We start from the raw sequence: 26,854 nt of genomic DNA, 5'->3' as shown, positions 1-26,854 counted from the left end.
AACAGTTTAGCAAAATCTGTTTTTACTGTAGTCTATACTCCACAATGGGGCCAGGTTGCTTATTAAGTAAATGCTCCTCAGCTTGAGACTCCCCCCATAGTCTGCTGATTGATTGAAAAAAACAAGTTTACTTCCTGTAAATTGTGTTTTTTGTTGATTAGCAGGATGAATTAGTCATAGAATAATCACCTGCCTCCCTGGAGATCAGACTACATAGCTAGAATTTAGATAGGATGTAGACTGAGGTAGCTCATGAGACAACACCCATGTGGGAATTCTGCACATGCTCAGTAAAGTTCAAAGCTCTACTAGCTTGTAGAGATGGGTATGTTTGGTGCAGCCAGATGATGTCACCCAGATGGCTAATTCATCCTGCTGTTTATGGAAAATATCATTTACGGTAAGCAAACTTGCTGACTCATGTCACCTTTTGATATTTAAAGTGGAACATTTATTCAGAGTCAGATAATATGCAGCTTGAGGTTCGTGCAAGTTTGAGGCCTCATTAGCCAGCAATATTTCCTCTTCACAGCCATGTCAAACTTAGCTGGAGCCCTGCAGCCTATGGGAGAGCAGTTCTGCAGGTCTGATTTATGTACTTTGCTGACTCATGCTTCCCTTTCCTGATTTTGGTTTTCCTTAAATGTGTTTCTCTTTTGTGCTTCTCTTAGATTGGAAGAGCTGAACTTGTCCTGGTGTGACTTCACGGCAGATCATGTTAACGTTGCAGTGCATCACATTCCTACCTGCATAAGGCAGCTAAATCTGAGCGGCTACAGACAGAACCTGCTGATATCAGGTAAAATACCCTTCATGATCACTTCATGAACCACAGAGATGGGATGCATACATCGTCCTCATCCCCAAAACCTTCTGTTTTGGGGAGGATCAGACATTTTTGCAGTTCTGTATTCCTGTTTTAGTTTGCATCTCTACCATTCCTTCCCTCATCAATAATCTCCCAAGAGTTACTGCACAGTAAATATAGGAAAACCTGAAAAGCCTCCGATCGTAATTATTCAAGCAAGGGCAGACTGTTGTCATCTTAAGAGGCTTTTGATTGGCTAAACAGAAATAAGCTGTTAGGGGTTAGCATTGTAAAGCTCTTGTCTACATTCACACAGTTTAAAGCTGCCTTATGCGGTAAGACCCAGAAAACACAAGGCAAAAGACTGAGTGGATACAGCTGCCGGGAAGGATTTATTCTTTTTTTGTCTCCATAGTTCTTCCTTTCTCCTTTTTCTTCTGGCTCATTTGGAACCAGTGCTGGCATTTTGTCACCAGGAGCCTTCATTCCCAAGTGCCTGGGGATTTCCCCCCTATTTTCATAGACCCTCCCACTGTTCCTAGTCTGATCATTGCAGGAGCAGTCCTGATGGCGGGGAGCCAGGCGTCAGGGCTGCTTCCAGAACATGTGCATCTTCGGCTGTAAATTCAGTTACCAGGTGTCACCCTTAACAATGATCATGGCTCTTCCCCCACCGCCCCGCTTCTGGCTGTGAACACTGCCCCTGCAGTGTGAAAGACCCAACCCGGGAATCGAACCAGAAACTACCGAGGCTCCAGCATGGGCCCCCACCCTACTGGGAAGGATTTAAAAGGAGCAAAGTGATATGCATTTGTTTCGGCCTCCCTTCTCTTGTTCAGTGCCGTGCTGGGACATGCACACCATACTTTAAAGTTCAAACATTTCAGATGGAAGCGAAGGATGGGTGAAAGCTTTCGCAGGCACTGCGTTGGCTAAAACTGGTTGACTGGATTCCTCCTGATTCAGAGATGATAACCTGGAGCACCGGGAAATGAGTTTCCAGTAAGACTCGAGAGCTTGTACTATTGTATGGGCCCAGAAGACCTTTTGACGGCTGACTTTGTCTTTCTAGATCTCAGTGCACTAGTGGGAAGATGTCTGAACCTCATCTGTTTAGATTTAAGGTAAGAATTTCAGTATTATGGGTAAAGCATATTTTTGTAATTAGAGGGCTAGAAATTGGATTTTTTTAAAAATATAATTTAATGAGCCCCACCTGCCTTCCCCCACTCCAAATACTTTGTGGTCCACTTCTATTGGCAGTAATAAAAATGGCACAGCTGGCACCAGTGATCTTGAATGGAGAGGATTAAAAGAGAAATTCTAAGAAACAAATGCCCCTTTAATCCATTAATATTTCACAATGAGCAATTGAAGGAGGTCTCAAGAAAACATAAGTGTCTTCTAAAGAAACCTCAATGGATCCACCCAGTATTAAGACCAATGCTGCCCTGGGGATACCCCTGAAAATTCACCATGTTGCACTCATGGCTGGAAAGAGGAAAATCCCCCGGCAGGTCACTAGTTTCACATGTTCAACTTATTACAATATGACTTTTCTTCCTGTCTGCCTCTAAGGGCACATGGAGAGTAGAGCGTGTCTGACCCAGGCCCTGCTTATCGAGGGCAGATCATGGTCCTCACCTTGTTCTTCTATGCACTGTGATCTGTTTTAATGGGTTGGGGCACACACTATTATGGAAGTCATGAACTGACAATTTCCTTTCCTTTGCTTATTGATCTTTCTAATTTTGCATTCCTGTACCACTGTTGGTGCTTGGTGGTAATCAGCATTCAGTTGCCCTGAGAATCATTTCCTTCTGCCTGGTCATAATGCAAAAGTTCTGCTGGAATAAACTTCAGATGGGAGCTGGTTGGTTCATGTGTGCATGTCATGCCACTTATCATGATGTAGCCAATAATTAAAATTTCCATCAGAATAGCCCAGTCAATGAGAGAGATCCTTTCAGCACACAAATTCAGCCAGAAGGGCTAATCACATGCCTCTAGCTTCTATTCCTCTGTTATGAAATCTTCTCAAACTGCAAAATTTAACTTTGGCTTGCTGGGTAAATAATATATAACTACACCTCTAAAGAAGAATCGGCAAACCAAGCTGTCCTAAAACAAGGTGTCAAGCAATTGTATTTGCATATGGTTCAGGATCTGGGTTTGGGTTATTTAGCTGGTAAGAAAGTTTCTTTATCTAAGATAAGTTGTATTTGTTTTTCCCTAAGAACTGGGCAGACCATTACAAGGTTGCACATGATCAGCTAAGATGTTACAGTCTAAAATGAATTAATACTTCAGTTGGGATGATAGGAAGGGTAATTTTATTACATGGGTAAAGCCCATGTATACCTTTAAACATGCAAATTTCACCCCAAATTTTCAAAGCGAACTTATGAGCATGAATTCGCTTTGAAAATTTGTGGGTAATTGGCCCGTTACATAAAATTACACCTCTTCAGAGGACATAACTTGTGTGGGTTAACTTGCACATATAGAGGTAGATATTCCAAAGATAGCTGGCTAAGGAAGTTAGCCAGATAAACATATGTGGCTAACATGGCCAAGATATTCAGTCGTACCACTGAATATACCCGGACAATTTTTAGTAGCAGGTCTAACTTATCTGGCTAATTGAGCTGGATAAGGTTGAATATTTTCTCTTATCTGATGAAGTTAGCTGAATAAGTAGCTCCTCCCCATTAAGCCCCATTCCACCCACCAGCTACAAGTATCTAGATAGTTAACTAGCTAAGTAGTTGCTGCTGAACATGGCCGAATATTCATACCCGACTACTTATCCGAAGAAGTCCTATCTTATCTAGCTAAGTGTTGCTAAATATCAGCCTCATGTTTTTTTAAAATTAAGTGTGTACATAAGTTCCAACTCCATCTCCTGTCGCGCTTTTGTGCAGTTCACGTAAAAGTACATGCAAAACTGGTTAACGCACATACCTAAACATGCAAAGAGCACTGGATATTTTCTAAACAACCATTTACGGGCACAGGAATGGCTTTGAAAATTCCGTCCTTAATCTTACTGTTCCGAAGTTGAAAAGGCTATAGGTATTTCTTCTGTTTTAGCTGAGATTTCTGGATTCTTCGTTAAAGAGCTCAAATAAATGTTGCAATAAATTCCTTTCAGAGTCTTCAGAAAATCTCATTTGCTCTAAACCAGTGTTCTAAGGTAATGTGTGTTTTAGTTGATATTACTGTGGTTAGGAGAATTAGTAAATTCCGAGTGTTTCCCGTTCTCTGCCCATCTCTTGACTTTGCAGTGGTGATAACATGTGATACTTTTACCATTACCAAACATTATTTTACCCCCTAATACTGCTAGTATGGTAATAAGTGGCTTTGCAAATGAAACATACAAACGATGGCAGAAAAGGATCAAATGGTCCATCCAGTCTGCCCAGCAAACTTATGGTTGCCGCACACATTACCCCTATGCTTATCAGTTTCCCAAATCGTAAAAGTCAGGGCTCTCATTGGTTATTGGCTGAATCCAATTGCTGTTGAAGCAGAGAGTAATGATGGAGTTGCATTATCAGTATGTAAGCTTATTGGTTAAGGGTAGTAAATGCTGCACCAGCAAGTTACCCCCATGTTTGTTTCCCCAGACCATAAAAGTTGGGGCCTTCGTTGGTTGCTGTCTGAATCCCATTTCGCTTCTCCCCTGCCGTTGAAGCAGAGAGCACATATGGAGTTGCATTAACAGTATGTAGGCTTATTAGTTAAGGGTAGTAACCGCCGCAACAGCAAGTTACCCCATGCATACTTTTCTTCATTTCCATCCTCTAGTTTTAGGGATTCACAGTGTTTATCCCATGCCCCTATGAATTATTTTACTATTTTAGTCTTCACCACCTTCTCCGGAACAGCATTCCAGGCATCCATTACCCTCTCCATGCAGAAATATTTCCTGAGTTGTCCTCCCTGAAGTTTAATTTCTTGACCCCTAGTTCTACTGATTTATTTCCAACAGAAAAAGTTGTGCGTTATTAAAACCTTTCAGGTAGCTGACAGTCTGTATCATATCTTTCCTGGACCTCCTCTCTTCTAGGCAATACATATTCAGATCCTACAGCCTCTCCTCATAGGTCTTCTAATACAGACCCCACACTATTTTTGTCGCTTTTCTCTGGATTGCCTCCATCCTGTCTTTATCCCTCTTCAGGTATGGACTCCAGAACTGAACACAGTACTCAAAATGAGGTCTCACCAAGAACCTGTACGAGGATATTATCACCTACTTTTTCTTACTGGTTATTCCTCTCTATGCAGCCCAGCATTCTTCTGACTTTAACTATCACCTTGTCACATTTTCACCATCTTAAGATCTCCAGACATTATTACCCCAAGATCTCTCTCCTGGTCAGTACACATCAGTCTTGCATCCCCTATCACATATGGTTCTTTTGGATTTCTGTACCCCAGATACATGACTGCACTTCTTGGCATTGAATCCCAGCTGCCAAATCTTCGACCACTCTTCCAGCTTTCTTAAATCTCTCTTCATTTTGTCTACTCCTTCAAGCTTGTCCACTCTATTGCAGGTCTTAGTATCATCCGCAAATAGGCAAATTTTAACTTCTATCCCTTCCGCAATGTTACTCAGAAAGATATTGAACAGAACCAGTCCTAACAGTGATCCCTGTGGTACTCCACTTAACACAGTTCCATTTACAATTACACGCTGTCTCCTATCAGTCAACCAATTTGTAATCCACACCACCACCTTGGCGTTCACTCCCAAACTTCTTGTTTTATTCACAAGCCTCCTGTGTGGGACCTTCTCAAAAACTTTGCTGAAATCCAAATAGATCACATCTAGTGCTCTTCCTTGATCCAATTCTTTAGTCACCCAATCAAAACAAATCAATCAGATTTGGCTGGCAGCACCTTCCTCTTGTGAATCCATGCTGCCTCTGGTCCGGCAATCCACCGGTTGCTGGACTACAGGCAGCAATCAGTAGGTTGCTGGACCTGAGGCAGCATGGAATCACATTTGCTTTGCAAATGCATATATAGCAGCTCATTTCTTAGTGACCAGTTAGATGAATCCAGAACAAGTGGGTTATGCACCTTTGCCAGCAGATGGAGATGAAGCAAGCTAGCGTCACAGTATATATACCCCTGCAGTGACAGCTTGCCAGTATTCTCCACCTCCAGCAGATGGTGGACATGCATCTCCCCACTGGGGATTGCTTCGATTTGAAAAGGAGAAATAAGGAAAATTAATTCATCCTGCTCTCCTGCGGTCCTCCCCCAGTTGAGAATTCCTGAGGTGATTTCCATGGTCCCTCAGAGGTGTTCCTTGGTCCAGTAGCTGGTTTTCAGCTGGCGTAGACTTAGCTGTTTAAACAGCTAAAAGGCAAGGGGTGCAGGAAGCAGAGTGCGGCGGTGACAGCACGTGCCCTCTCTCCCCGCAGCTGAAGACAGTATCTGTACTCAGCCAGGTAAGGCTGAGCTCAGGTAAGTTTAAAAAAAAAAATATAATAAAAATACAGAGAGGATTTTTTTTGTAGGGTTTCCTCTTTCCCCTGGTCTCCATGCTCTGTGCGCCATTCTGATGTTCGTCCCGCTCCGTGGAAGGTTGAGGGATGTGGGCAGCCTGGCAGGTTGAGCAGTCTCTGTAGGTTAGGCCCAGCTTTGAAGCTTTTTTGCTGCGCGACACTTGGTAGACCTCAAGGGCATTTTGTGCACTTTCTTTAGGTTCCCTCTGCAGGATTGTCTGTTCAGTGTGTGTATCTAAGTATGTGTCCAATTTTTGGATGCTTAGGCAGGCCTCATAGTCTGTGTGTCCAAATTAAGTGGCGCCTTAAGTGGCTGTCCGCTTACCTGTGCACACAAGTTGAGCTTTGTTGTGTGCTTAAGTTTTTATGGCGTCTATCCTAGGGGTACCTAAGTCTTGGATGCCTAGGCATTGGGACGCCTAGGTGTGAGACGCCTCAGGGTTGGATGCCTGATTCCCTGTACGTACCTGGATCAGTCCAGACCGTGGGTTATGTCCCCAATCCAGCAGATGGAGTCAGCCAAAGCTTTGAGGGGGCGTATCCATAAGTAGAACTACCCCCTCTGCAGGAGTTCAGTATCTTCTGACTCCAGCAGATGCGAGTAGGGAATTTGGAGTGCTCCCAATTCAGCATAAGCTTTTACCTTTGTCTTTGGCTGATTTTTCTTGGGCTATTGCCTATTTATTTTGAATCAGGTTTGAATCAAGTTTGTTTAAAAAAAAAAAAAAAAAAAAAATATTTGATTGGGTTAATTAACTAATTGAGGGGTTCAACTTTGGGGAGGCGTGGCTTACCCTCTGTTTGTGTCTTCTCTTTTCTATTCTACAGACTGGGTAAGTTGGTGTTTCTTTTGCCTTTCAGCTCCCCAAAAAAACCCCTGGTACCTCGCGGAGGCCGGCAGCACCGGCCTCTCCGCGCTTGCCACACTGACAGCGGCCATCTTGAGCGCCTCGTGGGCGGCTCGAGAAGGCAGGCAGGCAGATTTTTGTTTTTGGCGGGTAGTGCGGCCAGGAGGGCCCCCCCCGCACCGTCTTACTCCTCACGTCGGCGGGCAGTGCAGGCCATCGGGCCCCCCCGCGGCGGCAGCGTTTCGACTCGCGGGACCCCGAGCCTCACTTTTTTATTCTTTTTTGAGAACTTTCGTTTTTCGCGGTTTTTTTCGGCGATACGATGCCGCGGCCGACGCGCTGCGCGGCTTGCGGCGAACCGGGGTCCCGCATCTCCAGGGAGGGCATCTGTGCCCGGTGCCTTCCCAGGGGGGAAGGCACCTCACAGCCTGTCGCCGATTTCTCTTTTCTCGCTCCTCTGCCCGGGCGCCGGGGGCGGGCCCCTCCCCCAGGCCTGGCGGGAACGGCGGCCATCTTGAACACTCGGCGCCCCGAAGTATCTCAGGAGAGGTCGACTGACAGGGAGTCGGAACCGGATTCGCCCCCGACCTTGCTGCCGGAGCAAGGCCCGCAGGGGCGGGAGAGCGCGGACGTGCCCCCCTCCAGAGCCCCCGCGGCGAGACCGGGGTTTTCCCCGGAGTTTGTCCTGCTTATGCACACGGCATACCTGCAGGGTCTGGATGCACCGGTGGACCCCCCCCTGCCAAGACATGCCGGACCTCGCCTTCGGCTCAGGCCCCCCCGTTGCGGCGGGAGCGGGGGCCCCGCGCCTTCCCGCACGTGCTCGGGTTTCGCCAGCGACAGGGGGAGCAGCGCCGGACCCAGTGGACCCTGACCCGGACGTCATGGATCTGGGGCAAGGGGACGCCACGACGGAGGGGGACGACCCGCGTACGCTGCGCCTCTTCCAGAGGGAAGAGCTGGACGAGCTCATTCCACGCATCATTCAGGAGCTGGATCTGGATCCGCCGCCTGACCCGCCTGCTCCAGTAGCGCCGGCGGTGGTCACATCCTCGAAGAAAGGAGATCTGGTCCTGGCGGCCCTGCGCCCGAGGGCGCGGGCTTTTCCCATTCACGACTCGTTCCTGCAGCTCCTCACGAGGGAATGGGATACCCCCGAAGCGTCTCTGAAGGTGGGTCGTGCCATGGAACGGCTGTACCCGCTACCACAAGATTTCCTGGACCTCATCAAGGTTCCGAGAGTTGACTCCGCAGTCTCGGCGGTCACGAAGAGGACGACAATACCGGTGACAGGGGGCACGGCCTTGCGGGATACGCAAGATCGCAAATTGGAGATCTTCCTGAAAAGAGTCTTCGAGGTCTCTGCGCTGGGTATGAGAGCAGCGATGTGCAGTTCACTCGCCCAGCGGGCAAGCCTCCTGTGGGTTCAACAACTTCTCACCTCCCAGGATCTGCCAGCGGCGGAGGCCGCCCAGGCGGACAGGTTAGAAGCTGCAGTGGCGTACGGGGCGGATGCCTCGTATGACCTGTTCCGCGTCCAGGCAAGGGCTATGGTCTCGGTGGTGGCGGCCAGGCGGCTGCTGTGGCTTCGCAACTGGGCGGCAGATACGTCTTCCAAGTCGAGTCTGGGCTCCCTGCCCTTCAGGGGTAAGTTCCTCTTTGGGGAAGATCTGGACCAGCTCATCAAGTCGCTGGGGGAAAATGCGGTTCACCGCCTCCCGGAGGATAGATATCGCCCTTCCCGGGCGTTCGCTTCGTCCCGGACTAGAGCCAGAGCGCAGCGGCGTTACAGGAACTACAGGCCGGGGGGCTCCAGGCCGCCCGCTCCCCGGTCCCAGCCCTGGTCGCGCTCCTTTCGCGGCCGCAGGCCCGCGCGCCCCGCTCTCGGGACAGGTAACCCCTCCCCCAAGTCCTCACAATGATGCCAGAGGCGCCCACTCCGCCGTCCCCAGGATCGGGGGGCGGCTGAAGTTTATCTACAGGGAGTGGGCGCGGATTACCTCAGACCAGTGGGTCTTGGACACCGTAAAGCAGGGTTACGCATTGGAATTTGTCCGGCCACCGAAAAGTCGTTTCGTATTTTCCCCTTGTGGCTCGGCCCTCAAGCGGCAAGTGGTTCAGTCAACGCTGAACAGGCTTCAGGAGATAGGCGCTATTGCGCCCGTGCCCTTCGGAGAGGTGGGCTTGGGCCACTATTCAATCTACTTCGTTGTGCCAAAGAAGGACGGGTCCTTTCGGCCCATTCTGGATCTCAAGGAGGTCAACAAGTCCCTCCGAGTGCTCCGTTTTCGCATGGAAACGCTGCGGTCGGTGATCGCAGCAGTGCATCGGGGGGAGTTCCTTGCCTCCTTGGACCTCACGGAGGCTTACTTACACATCCCCATTCGGCCGGATCATCATCGTCTTCTGCGATTCAAGATACTGGACCAGCACTTCCAGTTCATAGCTCTCCCGTTCGGACTGGCGACGGCACCACGTACCTTCACCAAGATCATGATAGTCGTGGCTGCGGCTCTCCGGAGGGAGGGTATCTTGGTTCATCCCTATCTAGACGATTGGCTCATTTGCGCGAAGTCGTTCACCCAAGGCCAGGCAGCCGTGTCCAGGGTGGTACAGTTCCTGCATTCCCTGGGATGGGTGGTGAACTTTTCCAAGAGCTCCCTCGTACCCTCACAGCGCTTGGATTTCTTGGGGGCGACCTTCGACACCCGGCTGGGCAAGGTCTTCTTGCGACAGGACAAAGCGCTCTCTTTGCGGGATCACATACGACGATTCTCTGCGTTACTGGAACCCACCTCCTGGGATTACCTGCAACTCCTGGGGGTGATGGGATCCACCATCGATATGGTCCCCTGGGCGTTTGCGCATTTCCGGCCCCTACAGTGGGCGCTCCTCTCCCGTTGGAAGCCGGTCTCGCAGGACTACCAGATGATTCTGCCACTTCCTCAGAAGGCCAGGGACAGTCTGAGCTGGTGGTTGGATCCGGCGAACCTAGCCCGAGGAGTGTCCCTCGACTTACCGGATTGGGTGGTGGTAACCACCGATGCCAGTCTAGCGGGCTGGGGCGCGGTCTGCGATCGCAGCGCCACGCAAGGAACGTGGTCGGCGGCGGAGGCGACGTGGTCCATCAACCGTCTGGAGACCAGGGCGGTCAGGCTCGCCCTGCGGCACTTTCTCCCGCTCCTCCGAAACCGCGAGGTCAGAGTGCTATCGGACAACGCGACCACCGTGGCCTACATCAATCGCCAAGGAGGCACGCGCAGCCCACAGGTCGCGCTGGAAGCAGCGCTGCTCATGCAATGGGCGGAGCATCATCTCGTCCGGCTGGCAGCGTCACACATCGCCGGAGTGGACAATGTTCAAGCGGACTTCCTCAGTCGCCAACGGCTGGATCCCGGGGAGTGGTCTCTGTCCGACGAGGCGATGCAGCTCCTCGTCCATCGGTGGGGGGCCCCCCACCTAGATCTGATGGCATCCGCTCTAAACGCCAAGGCTCCCCGCTTCTTCAGCCGGCGAAGAGAACGCGGTGCGGAGGGGGTGGACACCCTGGCACTCCCATGGCCGGCACATCTGCTGCTCTACGCATTTCCGCCGTGGCCCCTAGTGGGACGGATGCTCCGCAGAATAGAAGGGCATCCGGGGGCTGTGATCTTCGTCGTCCCGGAATGGCCCAGGCGACCCTGATTCGCGGACCTGCTGCAGCTGGTGGTCGACGGCCCGGTCAGGCTGGGGCACCTACCCTTCCTCTTACACCAGGGCCCGGTATTTTTCGAGCAGGCAGAACTCTTCTGTCTTGCGGCCTGGCTTTTGAGAGGCGACGCCTCCGGCGCAGGGGCTACCCGGAGGCGGTAATATCCACGCTGCTGCGGGCGCGCAAGACGTCCACGTCGGTGGCCTACGTTCGCGTCTGGAAGGTGTTCGAGCTGTGGTGCGCCAGCCAGGACACCAGCCCCACGACGGCTTCGGTCCCTCAGATCCTTCAGTTCCTGCAAGACGGGGTGGACAAGGGACTAGCCTACAACTCGGTGAGAGTCCAAGTTGCCGCTCTTGGTTCGTTGTTGCGTGATAGAGGTTCTCTCTTGCAGCACACGGACATTGCTCGGTTCCTCAAGGGTGTCAAGCACCTCCGGCCTCCGCTACGGGATCCTTGTCCCTCCTGGAGTCTCAACCTGGTGCTGCGGGCCCTGTCGGGGCCTACGTTCGAGCCTTTGCGCACCGCGACACTCAAGGATCTCACTCTCAAGGCGGTATTTCTGGTGGCGATCTGTTCCGCTCGGCGTATATCAGAGCTACAAGCGCTGTCGTGCAGGGAACCCTACCTCCGGTTCTCCGACTCTGGGGTCTCGATCCGCACCGTTCCTTCCTTCCTACCGAAGGTGGTCTCTGCTTTTCATGTGAACCAGACGGTGGAGTTGCCGTCCTTCTCCGCCTACGAGCCGAAGTCTCTCCGACTCTTGGATGTTCAACGCACGCTGCGTATATATCTGGAGGCTACCAACGAGTTCCGGGCTTCCGACCATCTGTTTGTCCTTTGGTCCGGTCCGAAGAAAGGCTCCCAGGCCTCCAAGACAACCATTGCGAGATGGCTGAAGGCGGGTATTGCCGCTTCCTATGTTGGGGCGGGGCGGATGCCTCCGCCTGGCATTGTAGCGCATTCTACAAGGTCTCAGGCGGCCTCCTGGGCGGAGGTTCGCTCGGTCTCATCCCAGGAGATCTGTCGGGCGGCTACCTGGAAGTCGTTGCACACGTTCGCGAGGCATTACCGCCTACACCTCGCCTCTTCAGTCACGGGACATTTTGGTGAACAGGTTCTCCGAGCAGGCCTCGCAGGACCCCACCCGATTTAGGGAAGCTTGGGTACATCCCACGGTCTGGACTGATCCAGGTACGTACAGGGAAAAGAAAATTATTACTTACCTGCTAATTTTCGTTCCTGTAGTACCATGGATCAGTCCAGACGCCCACCGCTTTTGGGTTTCTACTCCTGCTTCACCTTGCTCGTGGGAACGGTAAGGGTATCTGTACTTCACCACTTGTCAGTTTTTCACTGTTGTCCCAGCGCCTCACAAGTTGACTTGTTGTCTCTGCAGCCTCCTACACGTTGTAGGACGCCCACTGTTAGTCTGTTGTTACAGTTCCATGGCTGGTTGTTGCCAATTTTCTATAAACTTGATTCAATGAGGGGGTTCGGGTTTTTCTACTCGGGCTTTGATATACTCGATACTGAACTCCTGCAGAGGGGGTAGTTCTACTTATGGATACGCCCCCTCAAAGCTTTGGCTGACTCCATCTGCTGGATTGGGGACATAACCCACGGTCTGGACTGATCCATGGTACTACAGGAACGAAAATTAGCAGGTAAGTAATAATTTTCTTTTTGTGGACGCCTAGAATTTTGAATGTCTTACAAAAAAAAAAAAAAAAAAGCTAGACATATGCTTCTGGTCGCTCATCAGCTTGCTGCTGGTCTAATGGCGCCTATATCTAGGAAACCTAAGCGCCTTTTCTCTTTGTACTGCCTATCATATTTGGGCAAATCAGTCTGGAGTGTCCGCTGACTTCGGCCGCTGCTGTTTGGAGGCTCAGGGAGATTTATTTTCCTCTGATTTCACTAGGCCTGGTCCTTCCCAGCACGATGTAGGTCTGGGTAAAGACTATTCAGGTGGGTACCTGATTTTGGACCTCCCCTAACTGATTTATCAGCAGGGGATGGTGGCTCAATAAGTGCACCTCAGGTACCTCCTAGTAGAATTCTCCAGGGATTGCAATCTTTTCTTCAGGCACAGTCCTCAGCCCTGTCTAATGTACCTAGGGCAGAATTGCAAGTAGGAACCTTGCCTGGACCTGCTGTTAAGTGCCAGAGTCCTGCTAGAGTGGAACTTTCTGATAGAGATCCAGATGGCATGAATGATGACGCCGATCCTGACTCTTTTGAGGATGGTGAAATTCCTCCTGGACTAGAACCGAATAGGACTATTTGACAGTTCTTTCATAGAGATGAACTACCTGCTGTGTTTTTCCAGACCTTGAAATTGCTCAGGGTTCCTGGGGCAGATTCCATATCTGAGCCAAAGAGAAATCCCATTTTGGTTTCCTTGTTGCATCCGTCGGTTGCAGGCGGCTGCTTGGGCAAGATGGCTGCCTCCAGTGCCGAGTGCCTCAGCGTCTCCAGCTCAGCATGGGTGTCCCAGTCCGCCATGCTCATTCCCGTGGCCTCCTAGAGCGCGCGCATGTTGCCTACACTCAAATACACGTCATGGCGGGAACCTCGGGGGTGTCCCCACTGCATGACGTCAATACCTTCGGGTATTTAAAGCTTCCACTTCGCTACCATCATTGAGTTAGCAAGGACTTCGGTTTAGCTACTCTGACCGCTCTAAGCTGCACGCTTAGACGCCTCGCTACCCTCTGGGGATCTCGCTCCTTACGAAGCTCTAGGCACCCGCTCCTCGGGGGCCTCTCGCTTCCAACCACCCTTCGGGGTTTCTACTAACGAGACAACCGCTCCTCTGAGGTCTCTCTCTTGCTCTTCTATTTTTATTCAGGATCTCCTGGACTACCAGGTACTCGCTCCTCAAGAGCCTGTGTCAGTCTGTGTATTCTGCACCACGGACCTTCTGTCCTACCATCTCTACTGCCAGGAAGACGTCTGCACTACGCTCCTGTGAGTACCTCTACAATCCGGTGCTCCAACTCCACCCACCAGGCTTGGCCTTACCCGCACTGCGGGTTCCCATCTATCTTGAACATCTGGGTGAGATTTCTACATCTGAGACTGTCTGAACTTATTGGCACCTTGCGGACTTCAGTGCCTTGCCTTCCTGCTTCATACCATCTATCTGCAGCAGTACAATAAAGCTTTCTATCTACTACGTGTCTGCTATCTGAGTTTAGCCTATTGCTGTGGTTCCCCACGGGGCCCCTCCCTGTGGGAGGGTCATCTCCACAGCGACTAAGGGTCCACACGATGCCACAAACTCAACACTTGTGTAAAGCAATGATGGAGGCCATTCAAGAATTGATTTTGAGTGGGGCACCCCAGAGGCTAGTTTCAAAGGGGGTCAGATTTTGGAAGGCTTGTACCCCTTGTATCCAGTGGTAAGAGAGCGATTTCCAAAAGTAGATGCATTTGTGTGTGCAGTCTCTAAGAGGAACACTATTCCCACGGAAGGAGGAACGGCCTTGAAGAATGATCATGATAGAAGGATTGAAACTATCCTTAAGCAGGCATTTGAAGCCGTGACAATGACTTTGTAAATGGTTTCTTGTTGTTCCCTGGTGGCTCACTCTTGTTTACTTCTCTGTCAAGAGTTACGGAGCCAGCGGTCGCCTTTTTGGTAGATGCAGACTGCGATTTAGTCCGCACTTCAGCCAGAGTAGCTTCGGTAATAGTGGACAGGTGTCAGTTATAGTTGAGAATTTGGTCAGCTGATGCAACCTCCAAGGCTAATCTTACGAAATTGCTCTTTAAAGGCTCACTCTTGTTTGGAAGCGAGTTGGAAAAACTGACCAGTAAGTGGGGCAAATCACCGGTTCTTCGATTTTTGGAGGATAAGAAGTAAACGCCACGCTCCTTTAGCATGAGAGGTCGTACAAGGGGATCTAAGAGTTTTCGACCCTTTAGAGGAGCAACCTTCAGAAGACTCGACCTTTTGGTAGGTCTCTGTCCTTTCGTCCCAGACAGACCAGAAGGGGCATGGGTTTGGTTAGTGGATCCTCCCAATGAAGGTTTGCCAATCCACCCATGGAAACAGGAGATAGGGGGATGCCTCTCCTATTTGAGGTGGGTTGAAGTTATCTCGGATCAATGGATCCTAGAGGTGATACGAGAAGGATATTCACTGGAGTTTCGCAGTATACCTCGGGACCTATTCAGATTCTTTCCTTGCCACTCCCTGTAGAAGAAGCAGGCAGTGGAGGATACATTGGCAAGGCTTCTCAGTTTGAGGGCTGGGATTCCACCGTTCATATCTCAAGAAAATACAGGGTGATATTCAATTTTTCATTGTGCCCAAGAAAGAGGGATCGTTTTGCCCATCCTGGATTTCAAACGTATCGGTCGTCATCTGCAGGTGATACATGTTGGCATGGAGACCTTGCGCTCGGTGATAATGGCTGTACAGTTGGGAGAATTTCTGACCCCTTTGGTCTTGTCTGAAGCATATCTTCATATTCCCATTCGACTAGAGCATCAGCGCTTTCTGCGTTCACAGTTCTGGGACGCCATTATCAATTTTGGGCACCGCCTTTTGGTCTGGCCACTGCTCCAAGGACCTTTTCCAAGGTAATGGTGGTAGTTGCGGCAGAATTGAGAGAGGATGGGATAGTAGTATACCTGTATTTGGAAGACTGGCTGATTTGAAGACAAGTTGCTGGAAGAGAGCCACCTGGTGACCCACAAGGTGATCTCCCTGTTGCAGGAGCTCAGTTGGGTGATGAACCTGGCCAAGAGCAGTCTTCAGCCGTTTGAATACCTTTGGGTTCGTTTGACATGAAGCAGGGCAAGGTTTTCCTGCCAGAAGCTCATATTCAGAAGTTGATGGCACGGCTATGCCTATTGATAAACAGTCTGCTCTTGACGGTATGATCCTATCTGCAGGTACTTGGTTTAATGGCGGTAACCCTAGAAGTGGGTGACAGCGCATAAGCGTCCTCTTCAGCGCTCACTGTTGTCTCGGTGGAACCTGCAGTTTCTGGACTATTCAGTTCAGCTCCACCTGTTGATGGAGGTCTCCTCCCGACTGCAGTGGTGGCTACAGCTGGATCATCTAAGGAAGTGAATTTCTCTAGCACCACCGGACTGGCCAATACTGAAGACAGATGTGAGCCTCCATGGTTGGGGAGCTCACTATCAGCTGATGGTGCAAGGGTGCTGGAATACAGGAGAGACTCTCTGAAACATCAATCATTTGGAAGCCAGGGCAATCCAGCTAGCATGTTTACAGTTTGGCGACAGACTGCAAAGTTGAGCGGTCTGGATAATATTGGACAATGTAACTACTGTGGCTTACATCAATCAGCAGGGAGGAATCGAGAGCCATCAAGTGTTGCAGGAAATAGATCAATTTATAGAGTGGGCAGAAGTGCATCTCCAGATGATCTCAGCCTCGTGCATAGGAAAAAACAATGTAAGCGAAGACTTCTCAGTAGGGAGAGTCTGGACCCAGGAGAACGTGCATTGTTGGACGAGGCGTTTCAGCTGATTCTGGATCGCTGGGGTCTCCCATTCCTAGACCTGTTGGCGATGTCTCAAAATGCAAAAGTTCCATGATCCTTCAGTTGCAGGAGAGATCTGAAGTTATTGGGGATCGGTGCTGTAGTGGAGAAGTAGCTAGAAGTCAAGTTGCTGTATTCCTTTGCTCCATGGCCCATGTTGGGCAGATTGATTAAAAAAAAAAATCAAACGCCACAGAGGGTAGGTGCTCTTGGTTGCTCCGGATTGGCCTAGGACACCATGGTATGCGGATCTGTGGCAGCTCCTGGTGGATTTGCCCCTTTGACTCCTGGCGCACAGGAACTTGTTGCGACAGGGACTGGTTCTTCACGAAGTTCTGACTCTATTTTGTCCTGCAGTATGACCCTTGAAAGGGCTCGCTTGCTGAAACGTGGATACTAGGTGACCGTGTTTTCCACCTTGCTAAGAGCTAGAAAGTTATCTACTTTCTTGGCCTATGTGTGGGTTTAGCAGGTGTTTAAGGCCTGGTATGAAAATCAAGGTGCTCTTCCTGCTTCGGCCAAAATCCCATTCATTTTGGAATTTTTGCAGGATGGTTTGAATAAAGGCTTGGCTGTTGATTGCTTAAAGGTAGAAGTAGCGGCCTTTGCCTAAATTCAAGGGTCAAGTGAATGGAGATTTCTTATCTGCTTATCCTGATGTGGCCCATTTCCAGTAAGAAGTGAAACATCCTTGTCCTCCTTTGTGGTTTCCGGTGCCCTTATGGAGTTTTAATTTGGTGTTGTATTTCTTGGCAGGCCATATGTTTAGTCCACTGGTACCCTGTCCTTGCAGTTACTGACCTTTAAAAACATTTTTTTTTCTTGGGGCAATATGTTCTGCGCATAGGGTTAAGAACATAAGAAATTGCCATGCTGGGTCAGACCAAGGATCCATCAAGCCCAGCATCCTGTTTCCAACAGAGGCCAAACCAGGCCACAAGAACCTGGCAATTACCCAAAAACCAAGAAGATCCCATGCTACTGATGCAATTAATAGCAGTGGCTATTACCTAAGTAAACTTGATTAATAGCCGTTAATGGACTTCTCCTCCAAGAACTTATCCAAACCTTTTTTGAACCCAGTTACACTAACTGTACTAACCACATCCTCTGGCAACAAATTCCAGAGCTTAATTGTGCAATGAGTGAAATAATTTTCTCCGATTAGTCTTAAATGTGCTACTTGCTAACTTCATGGAATGCCCCCTAGTCCTTCTATTATCCGAAAGTGTAAATAACCAATTCACATCTATTCATTCAAGACGTCTCATGATCATAAAGACCTCTATCATATCCCCCCTCAGCCATCTCTTCTCCAAGCTGAACAGCCCGAACCTCTTCAGCCTTTCCTCATAGGGGAGCTGTTCCATCCCCTTTATCATTTTGGTTGCCCTTCTCTGGACCTTCTCAATCGCAACTATATCTTTTTTGAGATGTGGTGACCAGAACTGTACACAGTATTCAAGGTGTGGTCTCACCATGGAGTGATACAGAGGCATTGACATTTTCCATTTTTTTAACCATTCCCTTCCTAATAATTCCTAACATTCTGTTTGCTTTTTTGATTGCTGCAGTACACTGAGCCGATGATTTTAAAGTATTCACTATGATGCCTAGATCTTTTTCCTGGGTGGTAGTTCCTAATATGGAACCTAACATCATGTAACTACAGCAAGGGTTATTTTTCCCTATATGTAACACCTTGCACTTGTCCAAATTAAATGTCATCTGAACTGCAGGAATTTTCTTGCCAGGAGCCTTTCCTCTGGGTGACTCCAGGGGCGGTAAAACTACATACTGTTCCTTCTTTTTTACCAAAGGTGGTCACTGACTTTCACTTGAATTAGTCCATCTCCCTACCATCACTGGACAGAGAGATGAAGAGGTGTATCATGTGTTCTGATTCTTGGATGTCAAGAGACATATCGTCCCAGAACTAGACTCATTCACGCATTTCATAATCACGTTAACCAGATGTCTGATGCCGCTACTCTTAATTGTATTTCTTGGTCTCATATTCCCAATCGTTAAATTTACAGCATGCTACACCAATACCTTTTAAGTCAGATGTAACCTCAGCTTTGAAGTCTACAAACCTTGAAGATGTAACCGTTAGTTCTTGTAGATTTAAACATTATTCTGAAGATGTAAACTTAGATTTTGAAAACTGTAATCTGTAAGCATTTGTATTTATTGTAAGAATTTGTATTTATTATTTAGCTATTTACATTGATCTGTTACCACTTGGTCCTGTTCTCTCCTTTACCTCAAGTTCTAAGTTCCTACAAAGTTAGCCTTGTTGTTTTATACCCACTTGTTTGATGTAATTTTCCAATATTGGTTCTGTGTAAACCAAAGTGGTATGTACTAGTACATGAACTCCGGTATATAAAAGCCTTTAAATAAATAAAATAAATATTGTAAGGTATCTGGAGGTCACTAAGCCTTATGGAAGATGGATCGCCTGTTTGTCCTTGTCCTTGGTACTAGGCAGGGAGAGCCGGCCTCGTGGACTACCATAGCTCACTGGATTAAGGAGTTAGTTACGGCTGCATTCGTTGCTGCTGGGAAGCAGTTATCTAGTCCAGGGATCATTCCACAAGGGCTCAGGCAGTGTCATGGGTGGAAGTGAAATTGTCTCCCATCGACATTTGCCGAGCTGTGATATGGTCCTCGTTAAATACCTTTTCCAGGTATTATCGTCTGGATGCTCAGGCCCAGGAAGACGCAGCCTTTGCAATTTTGACTGGACCGTGGGCAGCCTCCCGCCCTATTCGGGAGTAGCTTGGGTAAATCCCACTTATTATTTATTTTATTTATTTATTGTGTTTTGTATAACGTCATTCGGTTTCGCCATCAGAACGGTTTACAGTAATTGGGAAAAGTTAGATAAACATCATTAACAACGTATTGTCATAAAGTCTGTTTACAGTTTAGGGATTTGTTAGTTATTACATACAACATGTTCTAATAAAGCATAGGTGGGGTTACAAACTAAGGTAGAAAGGTAGATATGTAACTGGGAGGAGTTATATACTTAGGTCAGTAAAAAAACAGGTTTTCCAGTTTCACGGTATACTTAAGAGGTTGATAGATATACGATTTGAGGTTAGTTGCAAAATGTCTTAGAGTTTTGAATGGTGTTAGTTATTTTGTTGGTCGTGAGATGGAGGTTTCTTCTTGATGTTGAGTTGCGTGGGTGTCTGGCAGTGTGGTTGATTGAGTGAGTTTGAGTAGGCTCTGATGAAAAGCCAGCTTTTCAGCTCTTTTTTGAAGGTTTTTATGTTTGGTTGAGTTCTTTTTTCTATTGATATTGAGTTCCATAGTGTGGGGCTGGCAATGGATATGGCTCTCTCACGGGTTGTGTTTAGTTGTGTGGTTCTGGCATGAGGGATTTTGAGGAGGCCTTTATTCGTTGAGCATAGGTTCCGTTTTGGAGCGTGGATTTCGATGGTTTTGCTTAGCCAGTTGGTTTGATGTCCTATGATTAGTTTATGCAGAATTGTTAGTACTTTGTAGTCTGTTCAGTATTTTATTGGGAGCCAGTGTAGTGAGATGAGAGTTGGGGTAATGTGTTCATGTTTTTTTGTTCCTGTTAGAATTCTGGCGGCTGTGTTCTGTAGGATTTAGAGCGGGCAGATGGTTGCGAGTGGTAGGCCAAGTAGAAGATGAGTAGTTGCAGGACTGTTCTGAAATCATCCTGTGCAAGGAAGGGCTTAAGATGTCTGAGTTAAGTAGTTTGTGATATCCTTCCTTTATCTTGTTAGGTATAATGATTTTGAATGATAGTTCGTTGTCTATGGTGATTCCTAGGTTTCGAGCATGCGTGTCAGGAGAGATAGGAAAATTAGTTCTTACCTATTAATTTTTGTTACTGTAGTACCAAGGATCAGTAAGGGAGGCATAACCCAGCAGTCTGGACTGATCCTGGTACGTACAGGGAATAATGTTTTTGGGTTTTCCATTTTGAGTGGTTGCATGGGAGAGTTGATTTTTTTTTTTTTTTTTTGTCTAGGATGATTATTTCGGTTTTGTCTGTTTATTATGAGTTTTAGGTCAGTTAAATGCTGTTTGATTTCTGTAAGATAAATGGTTGTTCTATTGTATGTTTCTTCTAACGAATTCTGTATAGGGACCAGTATGTGTATATCGTCAGCGTATAGGAAGTGGGTCAGACCAAGGCGTTCTAGTGTGTGACAGATTGGGAGAAGGAAGCGTGTTGCTGATAGGGCAGATCCTTGTGGAACTCCTGTGTTGAGGTTTACTTTATTCGAAAGGGTGTTGTTGAACATTACTTGGAAATTTCTATGTGATAGATAGGATGTGAACCATTGTAGGGTTTTACCCGTGGCTCCTATTTCAGATAGTCTGTTGAGGAGGATGGAATGGTTGACTGTATCAGAGGCGGCCGATAGATTCAGGAGGATTAATAGATAGCTTTGTTCCTTGTCGAATCCTCTGAGTACTGTCATTTAGTGGAAGGAGTAGTGATTCTGTGCTTAAGTTTTTCCTGAATCCAAATTGTGAGGGGTGTGAAGTATGTTGTTCATATCGAGGTAGTCAGAGAGTTTGGAATGGACGATTTTTTCTATAATTTTTGCAATGAACGGTAAGTTGGATATAGGACGGTAGTTTTGTATGTTCTCCGGGTCTAGGTTGCTCTTTTTTATTAATGGTTTAATGATTGCTGATTTTAAGCATTCCGGGTGTGTTTACCTTCGGTGAGGGAGAGGTTAACTATGTCTGTTTTGGTTATTGAGTTTTCGATCAGTTTGTTTGTATGGGGATACTGTCACTGGGATGGTTTGCTGGATTCATTTTTTTAATTATTTTTTTGGATTTCCAGCGAGGAGGTGAGGTCAAAGTGAGACCAGGTTGTTGGCAGTTTCTGTGACATTTTTGAGGTTTGGGTGTGTGTGTTGGTGGTGGTGTTTATTAGTTTTTTGATTTTTTTCGGTGAAGAATTCTGCAAATTCGTTGCTTTTGTTTGTGCTGGATGGTATTCTTAGTTCGTTTGATGGTTTGGTGAGGTTTTGTACGATGGTGAATAGCATTCTGGGATTATCCACTCGTTCTGGATTCATCTGACTGGACGCTAAGAAATGAGAAATTACTACTTACCTGATAATTTCCTTTTCTTTAGGACAGTCTGATGAATCCAGCTTCCCTCCCTTGGCTGCTGAATTGTAGTGTGGTCCTCCTGCGTGGCCATGTTTTACAAGGATTACTGGTAAGTGTTAGTCTAGTCCCTAGATTAGTGTTAATACATTCTTGTCTGAACTCAGTATTGCCTGTTGGCTGAGTATTGAAATGTTTATCTGCTTTTAATCAGATTTTGCTAATCTGTTCACAGTTGCTTTAGAAGAGAATACTAGCAGGCTGATATCACTGCAGGGATATATATATATATATATATATATATATATATATATATATATACTGTGACGTCAGTTTGCGCCATCTCCATCTGCTGGTAGAAGTACATGACCCATTTGTTCTGGATTCATCTGACTGTCCTAAAGAAAAGGAAATTATCAGGTAAGTAGTAATTTCCCATTACTAGACAATTTAACGTTAATAAAATAATACGGGCATAAGATGTTAAGTGGGAGGCCGGCACCATTTTTTTCAAGGACATTGAAGGGTCTGGAGCCTAGAAGGTGCTCCGAGCCCTACTAGGTTGCCAGGATTTTACACATATGTCCAGGGGGTTGGTGTTTGGGCTGGTCTGGAGCCAAGGGGGTTGAATTTTGATAAAGGGGCAGGTTTGGCAAGGGAGGGGAGGGATCTGTGCCTTGCATGTTAAAACACATATTTACATTTTATTCACTTTGGAGCTGCCTCTAGAGCTGGTGGGATGGGTGGAAGAGGGTGATCTCACAAGACCCCAAGTTGTGTTTTGTTTTTTTTTTCCACATGTTTGGGAGGGATGGGGTTTTGTTTGGATCATCCTGACCCTTTAACAAGATGGCAGCCCCAGGCAACTAACCTGTGGTATTTTACTGCCTGAGAAGATAGCAGGTGGTTTCCTAAGCTGCAGTACTAAATTTAGTAAATAGACCCCTCGGTCTGGTCAAGTCACTTCATTTTACAAATTGAAGTGAGTATCCTGAGAATGGGGCTTGAATGGACTTTGGTTCAGGAGTCAGATGAATGTGTCCATTTTCTTTACCCTGATAAAGAATGATGTCCTGGATGTAACTCTTGGTACTACTTGCTTTTTTTCTTTCTTTCTTTTATTGCGCTTGTGGGAGACCCTTGCATAAAAAAGTCACTGCTGAAGAACAGACCCAGAGGAGACAAATGGCACAAAATTGCAGCAATGTCTGGTGTCGTCATGCCCATGTTTTTCACTCTGTGCACTGAAGGAATCTCATAAAACATTCATGCCGATATCCCATGCATCCGTTACTGGTTAGTGATGGTGCATCCGCTCTCTTCTTCTTCAGAGAGAAATTGGGTGCTGTGCCCTGGGCAGCATGCGCTATGGCTTTTTCTACTCAGTCCTATTTGGAAGGATTGTATGTGTATTTTTTAGGAACATGGAAGTTGCTGTCAAAGCTCACAGGACACATCTGAGCTGTCCATTTTCCCCTACCTGCTGCAGTACCACAGTCCCTATGTGATCGGTAGCTTTTCCCCTACTTCCCAACCACTAAAGATGTCCTGTGGTTTTTGGAAATCTTTTATTAGTTTTCTTGTGTCACTGTCTCACCACCCCACCTCTTGAAGCTATGTCCTGCTTCCTTTAACTTTTCTGTGAAGTTAATCTTGAGTCTGTCGCCATCCAGAATCCTATGACTATTGGCGAGGGAGTGTTGGAATAATGGGCTGGAAACAAGAGTTCATATCCAGCTTCTACTGGCACTCCCTGTGACCTTGAGAAGGTCACTTAATTTCCTTTTAGCTGAAGTACCTTCTTAGATGGTAAGCCCTTTGGGACAAGGACCCCACTGTGCTTGCATCTAATTTGTTAAGCAGTTTGATTTAGGGCACTGCATAAATACCACAGTAAAAAAAAAATAATTTTTTTTTTCTCATTTCATGCAGTGACAGTGTAATGCTCACTTCAGAGTGTTTCTCAGACCTCTGGCAGCTCGTCCACCTCCAGGACTTGTCCCTCAGCCGATGCTACCAGATATCTCCTGCTACCTTGCTGTGAGTATCCGACATCTTGTTGGCAGACCTCACAGCTTAGCACTTAGTGGGATTTCCATGGGGGTTTTCCTAAGCTGCTGCTTGCCTGGTCGTACATTGGAGTAGAGATGTGAAACTTTTGCTGCTAACATTTGTCAAAATATTAAAACATTCTGGCTCACAAGGCATGCTGCCTTCAGAATAATTATATGAAAATGCATCAGTTTAAAGATGAGATATTCCTCATTCTAGCTTTGAAATTAGTTTTCAGTCATTGCAAAAATAGTGACTTACTAGATGTGCACTTGGTCTGCTTTCACACATATTTAAAGTAGTTGTATGAGAAACATATAACAAGCTAGAACAGTTTCATAAATTTGGAAATCCATTAGACTTTTGTTTAACTCAAACATAATCCTGATGTAATTTAATTTGATATAACATTTATGTTCAGATTTGAATATGTATCCCCAGATGAATTAATATTTTGTTCATTAATTGATAGTTTGTTATATTAATGTGAAAATAATACAATTATTTGAAGTAAAAAAAAAAAAAAAAAGGCCCAAGGGGTATGGCTATAGGCACAGAGCAGGAAAAGGCCCTTAAAGTAGAAGTGAGATTGTACCACTGAAATGAAATGTGACTTCCCAAAGCTTGCTAAGTAAAAACCAGCAGCTGTATACTTGAATTTCAGGAGTTGGGTGCTTGTGCCATGACAGAGTCTCTGATGTCACAATATTATGTAAAAACCCGTGAAGTGAAAAATATAAATAGTACACACAAAGGGGTAGATTTTAAAAAGCCTGTGTGCATAAATCAGGTTCCCTGCACGTACCCGGATCAGTCCAGACTCCTGGGTTTATTCATCTCTGTCAGCAGATGGAGACAGAGAAAAGTCTCGCTGCTTGAAAGCCCTGGTACCACCTGCAGTAGCTCAGTATTTCTCTGTCTCCAGCAGATGGCTGGTGCATAAACCTGCAGTCCTTCTTTACCCTTGCTTTTTTATAGATTTTTCGGGTGAGCCTTCCTGCCAGGGGACTGGTTCTTTGTGGGAAACATTCCCTGTTTGGTCGAGGTGGACCAGTTGAGGTCCAGTTTGTTCCATGGGGTGTACATCTGGTGGTCCAGATCCCTCCCCTCATGAGGCTGGCCATGCGGCTTTCAGCCCATCATTTCTTTCAGGGTTTTTTTCTCTCCTTTTTGTTTGGGGGCTGATTTGAGCTGGACAGCTCCTTTCAGCTCTAGGAGAGAAGCTTCCCTCTCATTTTTTGTTAGGTTTGTTAAAGTTAAAAAAAAAAAAAAAAAAAGTAAAGAAAGAAGTCAGCTGCTGGTAAGGCTCCGAGACTCCATATTCTTACAGATTTGCAGGCACTGAACATCAGAGTGAAGCCAGTATAAGGGGAGTTTGACACAAGTGAAAAAAAACCCTCTTCTGTCGGCTAGAGGGAAAGACGAGGGTAGTGGTGAATGTGGGGATGAAAAAGGGTAGTGGTGAATGTGGGGATGAAAAAGGGTAGTGGTGAACGGGGATGAAAAAGAGGAACGCAAGAATAGCAGGTAGTTGAGTGGAGAGGGAGGTAAGAGGATCACATGGGATGAGAAGGTGAGGATCATATGGGGGCAGCGGGAGTGAAAGGATGGGGATGAAAGAGGATCATGCAGTGTTGGGGGGCTGAGAGAGAATCGGGAGGAAGAGAAGTGTGGTGGAGAGAGGGACATGGAAGAAGAGTTGTGTGAAATTTGATTTGGTGTGCTGTGAAATTAAAAAAATAAAAATAAATTGAGAACCACTGTTTAAGACCAGGAAATTACAGTATTTTATTTAATTATTTATTTGCGGGTATATACTGTCCTTCCAAACTTGATCAGAGCGGTTTACATGATTAGCACATACATATATAACACATAGAGAATAAAAACACATTTTAACTACAAACACAAAACAGTGATAACAGGGGATCAAAAAACCTATAAGCAACTCAATTGACCTCAGTAGAAGGGGCCATGATCTGTACCGGACTTCCTGTGTCCTCAGGATCTGCAGCCAGCTTTGTAAGTTATGTGCTCCAGTGCTGCAGGTGGCGTTCAAAAGGAGGGAAGTAAGTTCTCATGCTGAATGCCAGTGTATTTGCTGGTTTTGTGTGCTTCCTCTCTCTGAGGTGGGAGAGCTTTAATTGTTGCTTGGAAATGAGCTAGAACCAACTGGTAACCCTCTGTGGTAGACATAGGGCAGGTAATTTTATAAAAATGTACACATGCAGGTAAATTCTACATGTACCTTTTATATGCGGACTTTACTCCTGAATACTCAAAGTGAAGTTAAAGGCCTAAATTTGCTTGAAAATGTGCAGGTAATTGGCCCTGTACGTATACAGATTTAATTCTCACAAAGTTACATCTGTTCATCAGAGGGCGTGACTTGTGCAGATTAACCTATATGTGTACTTCTTAAAATCAGAGTGTGCGCGGTAACGTCTAACTGCATCCCTGGTTTCTTTAAAAGTACGCGCATAACTGGGTTACACATCTCCTTTCCTAGCGTGTAGCAGATGGACTCAGGACCAATGGGTATAGTGTACTCCTGATAGCAGTTGGAGACGGATCAGATTTCAGTCTGACGTCAGCCCTAGTACATATACCCCTGCAGGAAGTGCAGCTCTTCAGTATTTTCCGTCTCCATAGCAGTTAGTGACTCTATGCATGCTAGCACAGTGTTAGAGTAAATTTTATCAAAGACATCCAAATTAAGAAGAAATCTTACCTCTACAGACGAGCCCCACTCTCCTGCGGTGACACCCGTTGGGTCCCTCCCCCAGTCGAGATTCCCGAAGTGATTTTTGCGATCCCTCGGAGGTAAGCCTCGGTCTGGCGGCCGACCGTCGTTGGGGACCTAGCCCCTGACATCGGGTGAGGCTGAGAGGCAGCGGCTGCAACCTCGAGCGCGGTGGTGAAGGTATTTTCCCTCCCCCCCCCCCCCCCCCATAGCCGGAGACCGCCCGGAACGAAACCGGGAAGCACCGAGACAAGGTAAGGTAGAAATCCATTTAAAAGTCTCCAGTCTCCAAGCTCGAGGAGATGTACAGGTCGCCAGCCAGGACCGGTGCCACTGGGTTGATCTGCCCTAGCAGGGCTAGACCCCAGTCAGAGCCGAGGGCCCTTCCATGTGGAGACCCTCCGAGGTGGTTGCCATATTGTCCATGTGGTCGCCGTAACCATTTTGGCCCTGTTCGCCGTCTCAATCCGTGTGCACAGAGGCGAGCCGTGCACACAACGTCGCACGCACAAGTGCTGGGCGCACAAGCGAAGTGCTTAGC

At 47.2% G+C, this 26,854-nt stretch overlaps 1 protein-coding gene across 1 annotated transcript in view; it reads left to right on the top strand.

Annotated features, from left to right (window-relative positions):
- SKP2 (S-phase kinase associated protein 2) overlaps positions 1–26,854 on the top strand; it is a 79,853-nt gene that overhangs the window by 46,958 nt on the left and 6,041 nt on the right. Inside the window, 3 exon segments of the mRNA XM_029578827.1 lie at positions 672–799; positions 1,881–1,932; positions 23,451–23,558. Of these exon segments, the coding sequence (XP_029434687.1) occupies positions 672–799; positions 1,881–1,932; positions 23,451–23,558 (288 nt within the window).

The sequence above is a fragment of the Rhinatrema bivittatum genome, chromosome 1 (genome assembly GCF_901001135.1).
Source record: "Rhinatrema bivittatum chromosome 1, aRhiBiv1.1, whole genome shotgun sequence".
Taxonomy (NCBI): Eukaryota; Metazoa; Chordata; class Amphibia; order Gymnophiona; family Rhinatrematidae; genus Rhinatrema; species Rhinatrema bivittatum.
This window is presented reverse-complemented; position numbering and strand designations above follow the sequence as displayed.